General features: G+C 51.7%; 1 protein-coding gene across 1 annotated transcript; it reads right to left on the bottom strand.

Moving 5' to 3' along the window:
• Positions 1-3,593: 3,593 nt before the first annotated feature.
• Z519_10905 (uncharacterized protein) lies at positions 3,594-6,583 on the bottom strand (the record flags this gene model as incomplete). The annotated part of the gene is made up of 2 exons (XM_016768619.1): positions 3,594-4,999; positions 5,047-6,583. 2 exons carry the CDS (start codon positions 6,581-6,583, stop codon positions 3,594-3,596), a joined length of 2,943 nt encoding a protein of 980 aa, XP_016615006.1.
• Between the last annotated feature and the right edge of the window lie 331 nt (positions 6,584-6,914).

The raw sequence follows: 6,914 nt of genomic DNA, 5'->3' as shown, positions 1-6,914 counted from the left end.
AGTAGCTCTCTTAATTCTCGTCGAATATAGTTATCATCTTGGATATAATGAGATCAGTGAAGCTGGAAATAGATCTGGTGAATCAGGTTCCCTTCGCCCTTGCTCCAAAGTCCCGCAGTGATGAAGTGCCAATTGTGTGCAAACATGTTAAATTTTGGGTCAAAATGGCATTCCATTGGGACACATGGCGCCTGAGCAGGAAACTCCTGAATCCTGATTCAGCAATGTCGAATGTTGGCTGCTGGGGAAGGGGGGGGAACCTTAAGGTCCTCACTTTTTAATCCCTGCCATTTCCCAACAAGGAGCACTTCGCGTCGGCCGGATCCCTGGAGCCATATGTACAGAGCACCCAGCACCTGGCTGTTCCTCCGTTTCTCTCTCTCCTCTCTCTCTCTCTCCTGTCCTGTGTTTTCACCGTGGCTCATTTCCTTGGAGAGACATAGCAACAGGAAGAGCAGTCACGATGTCCCCAGCCATGAAGACCAATGGATGCTACTTGTCTGTTGGGATGTCAGCATCGACGAACTCGAACAGCTTTCCAGCGTGAAGGGGCATAGCTATACCAACAAGTTTCTGCTCGACATCCATCCCCTGGCAGACGTCACATTCCTCTGCCGACCGCCGAAACTTCTTCCAAACCCAGGGCAAGGTGGCCGCTCCTGGTGAACAGTCCAACCACCACCACCACCGCCACCATGGGCGTGTCTCTATTTCTGTGCGAGCGAGGCTGCAACAGACGGAACAGAAGGACTAGCAGTCGGTGCTCCAAGGCCAATGTCGACTTCACCATCAGGGTAACCTGAGCAGGGGGAACACCACAGATGAATGAATACACTAAGAAGCTGATAGGACACGCCATATCCGATGGTCCGTTAAAGGAAGAGGACATCGGTGTCTCAAATGGAGTTTGACATTCTGCACCAGGATCTTCGGGACAGGAACCATGTCCTTCCAACCGCTTCATATACCTGAGGATTTGGCAAGGCCAATCACTCCATTTTGCCTCGACAGATGTCGCGAATTCGGTGGTCGAGCTTTCCCAACTACGCCGATCACCCCAGGCTCGAACCCGAAACGATCGATATGCAATATCACTCTGAAGGCAGGGATCCCAAGCAGTCGTGTTCATACTTAACCAGCATCTTCTGACCAGCTTGGGATGCAGCATGGAGCCTGGCACATGTCATGTCCTGGTGGAAGGTAACACAGGACACTTGTGCCCAAGAGGGGCTGTCTTACCTGGGAAGTGCGTGGGCCTCGCTGCCGACCCGACACTGCCGAATAACCTCGCTCAGTGGGAAAAGGAGTTGTCCGAGACAAATCTGCTGTGGATGAAAAGTGGGATGGCCCACTATGATGTGAAAGAACAATACTGTGAAAGGCACGGCCTTTGAGGATGCGCGGATGGATGCGATATCAAGAACCACCGTACTGAACAGGACGGAGGTACGCACCGGGACAATAGCGCGGGGCGAGAGGCATGTTCATTGGCAGTCTCTGGTCGAAGGAAGCAGGCGGAAACAGCCAGCGTGGTGAGCAAAAGAACCGTCGATAAGGTAAGCAAGTAAGGGACATGAAACCACGAAAACTACGTGGGATTGCGTTACACATCTCATGATTCCAAGAAGCCCCCTCCGTCACCCAAGGGGTCCTTGACTGAAGGGGATGACGAGACGCATGATTAGGTCCTAGAATGTGCATTTCTGATCATTGCTATCTAGGGATGCTATTCTCCTTGCGACGAGGTGGTATCTCGGAACCCTTCGATGTCGGCGTCCACCTCTGCCCGCTGCTCGAGAGATAACCTTGACAATTTGCAGCAACCCCAATTCCATCCATCACTTCCCAAGATCAAGAGCTAGGATATATTGGTGAAAAGATTTAATGCTTCATCACATATCAGTGACAGGTTTATTCAAAAGTGTGGGAGGGAGGGAGGAATAGACATACGGTGCAGCATGTGCAGCCCTTGCATTCGCCGGAGCCATGGGAGCAGGTGCCGCAGTGGGGTTCCATTGTGAGGAATTTGTTGAAGTCTCTGACTTGCTGATATGGTTTGGAGTGCTTGCTGCTGCTGTTGTTGCCTTTGAGTCGAAATATGTTTTGGGATGGTAAGGAAGGAAAGATCGAGAGCCCAAGGTAAGGAAAAGAGAGCTGCATTTATACCTTTCAGCTGGCTATGTTTCTCGATCACATTCGAGCAAGGAGATTCCCACTGTAGCCATAGGCCGCCATATCCCACGCAAAAAGCAAAGTGATGCATACGTTGTTCGAGACGTGTCAGATGCTTTGGGCGTGTGATTGGTGCTCTCAGCTTATCGGTTACGTACTGTCATGGTGTGACAGCGTTCCCCTGTCCTACCGCCAGGCCCGTTCCGCGTGATCAGACAAAGGATACTCTGCCTGGGGTTAGTCTCTATTAAAAATAAGGTTGGTCGTCTGCGCCAGGAGCAAGAGGGGTCGGCAGGGAGTTGTGGCTCATGGCAAATTGGTGGCATTGGAGCGGTCAAGGAGATCTCCACAGCCTGGATTCCTGTCTCTGCGTTCTTTGGTCAGAAATCGGTTGGAGTTGTAACAATGTGCCCGCACAGTCCTGCTCAACGTAGTAAAAAGGAGGAAGATCGAACAAGCGGAGTACTTTCATGCGTGGGATGTGAGACGAGCTCCCCAAAGGCCGGGCGTGGGATTGGCGTTGACTCCAGGGAGCGGCTCCGTGAACACTTGCTCGGAAGTCCTCGCGTTTGGCGCCGGCTGGGGTTGAATCGATTTAGATGACTCTCATTGGAAACCCTGCCCGACAATCCAGGCCGGATGGCTGGCTCAAGCATTAAGGCCCCTTCTCGCGCCAACTGGAAGAACGACAACGCCGAAGGCGCATCGGTAGAAGACCTCAATCGTGGTGGCCAACGGTCGAGTGGTTTGCAGGCAACCGTCTTTTGCAAGAGCTCAACGTCTTCCTCTAGAAAAGGAGCGACGCACAGGGGATGTTAGGGTAAAAGCAGCGTCACAGTGCTGAAGCCTTTTGGCTCAACTCTCCCGCGAGAAGAGACGGCTTCGTCAATCTTGGCACACATCCAGGACAGATACCAAAAGCGGCGGCAAGGTGCTGCCAAATGTGGCGCAGAATCTCCATTGTAGCAAGTTGCACATTCTGCGCGTTGAGCTGTGAGGCAGACCGAGCATTTCTCGAGACTGTTATAAGTCAGATGTGAACATGGCACCTCTTAGTGCCGGCAGCTGTTTTCAGATCTCCCCCCATACTTGCCGATACGTACAAAGGCTCAGAAATCGATCTGCAAGCCAATGCCCACGTCGATTCCAACGAGCTTGACAAGCGATCAATCCGCCGCAGCGGAGTAGATGGTGTAGCTAGTCGAGTCACTCTAGGCCAGGGTTTGGAGTTGCTGCTGCTGTTCACTATCGACACGCTTGCTCTCCTCATGAAGATGGGCAGGGAACAAACCATCGAGTCCAGATTTCATGTGGTCCATCGTTCTAGGGATTATGTATGTAGATATAGTGCAAACAGAACGACATGTCGCTAAAACCATAAATCATCCTCTTGTTCATGGCGGGAGGAGCCGAGGATGAAGTCATATTTCCGTTTGTGGATCCGCAAAGTAATTCAAGACATCCTGTGGTAGATATTCCAACCAGGGTATCATGTCGCCACCTAGGAAATCGAAATTGAACTGCTGCCCTGCACTCATATCAATATCTTGTGATTCAATCAGCATATCACTGTAAGCTTGATTTTGTGTGTCAACAAACGGTTGCCTGGGGCTTATGGAACTACTATATCGAGGCACTTGCTGTGAGTATCCGAAGGTATTCGATGGCCGACTGGGCTGTATGGGTCCAGGAGCAATACTGGATGATGGCGCTGAGCTAGCAGTGTATGGAGAGTGGAGCCCAAGCAAAAGGTCTGCATCAGCTGTTGATACTGGATCGTAAGGTACTGATGACACTCTATCAGTAGATGTTGAGCTTTCTCCACGGTAAGCTTGTCCCAGTTGATCAGTTATGGTCTGGTCCCCTTGGACAATGGATACGTTCTGATTTGGCCACTGTGCTTCAAAATTTCTCGTAGCTGGTGTACCTTTGGTCGTCTCGACTTCAGCTTTCGTCAGCGGAGCCGCCAGTGGAGTCTTCTCAGTTTCACCGCCCGTCGGATACAGGAAGCTGAGATTGGGGGCTAGAGAGTTGGCCGTCCCAGTCAAAGACCACCCAATTGCATTACTGAGGTCCATCGACGGAGATATCGGCGCGCTCCCCGGCAGTCCCTTCAGAGTGCGGAGTCTCCCATATGCACCAAGTGAAGCAGCGAGCGAAGTGCTTCTTCGCCAGCCGGGCGTGGTAAAAGAAGGCTCTGTTGATGGCATTTCCCCATCGACATCTTCTGCAGTAAAGAGCAAGGGATCCATCAAGCCTTTCGACTTCTGGTCAAGAGCGGTCAAGATGTAGCGACAACCAGCCCAATAAGAATCCAGAGTCTCAAGAGCTTTGTAGCACCGCTGATAATTTTGATTAGCCGCAGTAGCGAGAAGCGTATGTCGTGCAGAGGCTGCTTTTTGCGTCCTTTCCGCAACCACGTCCGGCTTCGGCCGAGGCGTATGTCCGCTTGACGGCGGAGACGTCGCTCGAGACGACGGCTGGGAGGTATGGGCGGCAGCCTCTGCTAGAAAAGCGCATGCCGCGACATACATGGGCTGGCTTGTAAACGGATTACCGATGAAACTCTTTACATCGATCAACTCAGCAAACGCCAGGATATCCGCAATCGTCTTTGCCGACGACATCGACAATTCCCTGCTGTCGGGAAAAAGTTGTTGAATTCGTCCTTCGAATGAGTGCAGCAACGTCGGCTGGTGAAGCAGGACAATCAAGGTGTGAAACCAGAAATGTAGTAGTATGAAGTTGGTGCCATGACCCGCTTTGACATAATGTTGGAAATTTGTGGCATTGAAATGCAACCTAGGCGACAACCGTTGATATATGCCTGTGGTGGGTTAGCCTATAGGGTTCAAGCAGATACCGAATCCTTACCGGTCAAATCTCTCTCCATGCTTGCCAAACGCTTCAACACATCTGGCGTTACCTGGCTGACCTCCTTTATGTTGTTGAGCACATCTGCAACTCGTCCATACATGTGAACAATCTTAATCATAGCAGGAAACGGATCAGGGTATCCATTGATCATCTTCTCATCGCTTCGATATGGAAAGGAGATTTCGATGTCCTTGTCTCGTAGAGTGACCGGACGTCCCACGCCAGAAGAAACTGCTCGGTCCAGAAAGAAGATTGCCCAAAAGGTATCAATGCGTTCTTGTTCACTTGCCCTTCGGTCGTCCAGCTGAGAACTGCCTTGTTCAGACAGATTTCGAGACAGCCTTTGTTGCTGTTCGGCTCTCCTCTGCTCTTCAGCCTTACCGTCTTGACCAAGTTTCGCAGTTTTGGGAGTTGGTCCGATTCGCCCTTCGAGTTGTAAGCCCTCGAGCTTTTGAATGCCCAGATCCTGCGCCATGCGAATGGCCGTGCCAAGGTACATCCATAAGCCACTATCGTGATCAACGCCAAATTCCTCGTAGGCGAGAAGGAGGCAGGCTTGAGCGACAGCCATGGTTGGGCAAGAAAACGTGTCGATGACGGCCGACATGGCCCGTTGAGCGAACGGATGGCCCCGAAAGGCTCTCCTGACATTTCCTTCTGGGTCTAATGGAATGGACGCGTCATTGGATCTGCAAAGGAGAGGGTTTGCTGAGAATCGCGCCGCAACCGCGCAGACAGCATCGACTAGGATGGCATCGACTTTCTTCTCTTCCAAATCTCTCAGGAATCTGTCGCGTTGAAGAAAAGGGTAGTTGCAGCCAAGATGAGCGAAGAACGTTTCGCAAAGATGGGTGATCAGGGGAGCATTTTGTTCCGGGTCTGTCGCATCGTAAAAGGGTATCTCAACGGGCATTCTATCCTGACCAAGGGCGAAATTCCCATCTAACTGTTGACCAGCAGCTGGAGACTCTCCAGAGGCCGAAGGCAAGCTCGATCTATGGTCTTTGACTTGCACCACCATCTGTTTAAACCCAGGTACGATCGCCGTTGGCCCGAAATACCGGAAGTAGGGAACCCGGTTTCGAGAAGAGGTGAAGCTGCTCGAGGTATGATTGCTCGAAGGACTTATCATTCCTCCATCTTCCCTGTGCTTGTTGTCTGTTTCTTTTTCTGGCCCATACCGCGGCTTCATCGCGACTTCTGCATCTCTACTGTGCTTTTGAGGCGTTGAGGATCCAGAGTCGGCTTCATCTTCAGCATCCTCGTCAGCTCTTTCACCATCTTTGCGCGTTGGGCGATCGGCATAGCCTGAACAGACATGACTGTTATCCGTGCAGGTTTTACACTCGGGCCGCTCGCCCGAGCAACGCGTTTTCCTCTTGCGACAAGTGAGACAAGCCGCATTTATTCGCCTCCTCTTCGTGTGCGGTTGGCCATCGGTCGAGACGAAACGGATTTGGCGAGGTGGTGGGAGAAAACTTGTAGGTGGATCTTGGGAAGCGGACTGGCCAGGGTGAACGCCGCTCAGGCTCATACTTCAAGAGAAGGGACTCGCGCTCGTAGCCCTGGAGGATAGCATCTTAAATAGGCAGTGTCAATCGAAAAGATTCCTAGCCACCTCAGCCTAGGACAGACAGCCAAACGGTTCAGCCCAAGCACATGTTCGAAGTGTTTCAGTTGCAGCCTGGCCACTCGCTTCACTGGAGACAGTTCAAGCGCTGAGAAGTGGCCGTGGGAAAGCGAAGAGCATGAGGAGATGTTCATATGAAAACAAACGCAGCTTGTGGCCATGGGAAGAAGCTGCATTCAGCCATTCGCACTTTGCATACTGCTACCTCGCAGAAGGTGTCCTAGTGCTTGTGATG

The sequence above is a fragment of the Cladophialophora bantiana genome, assembly GCF_000835475.1.
Source record: "Cladophialophora bantiana CBS 173.52 unplaced genomic scaffold supercont1.20, whole genome shotgun sequence".
Lineage (NCBI taxonomy): Eukaryota > Fungi > Ascomycota > Eurotiomycetes > Chaetothyriales > Herpotrichiellaceae > Cladophialophora > Cladophialophora bantiana.
The sequence above is the reverse complement of the archived record's forward strand: the minus strand, read 5'-3'. Positions and strand labels throughout refer to the sequence as shown.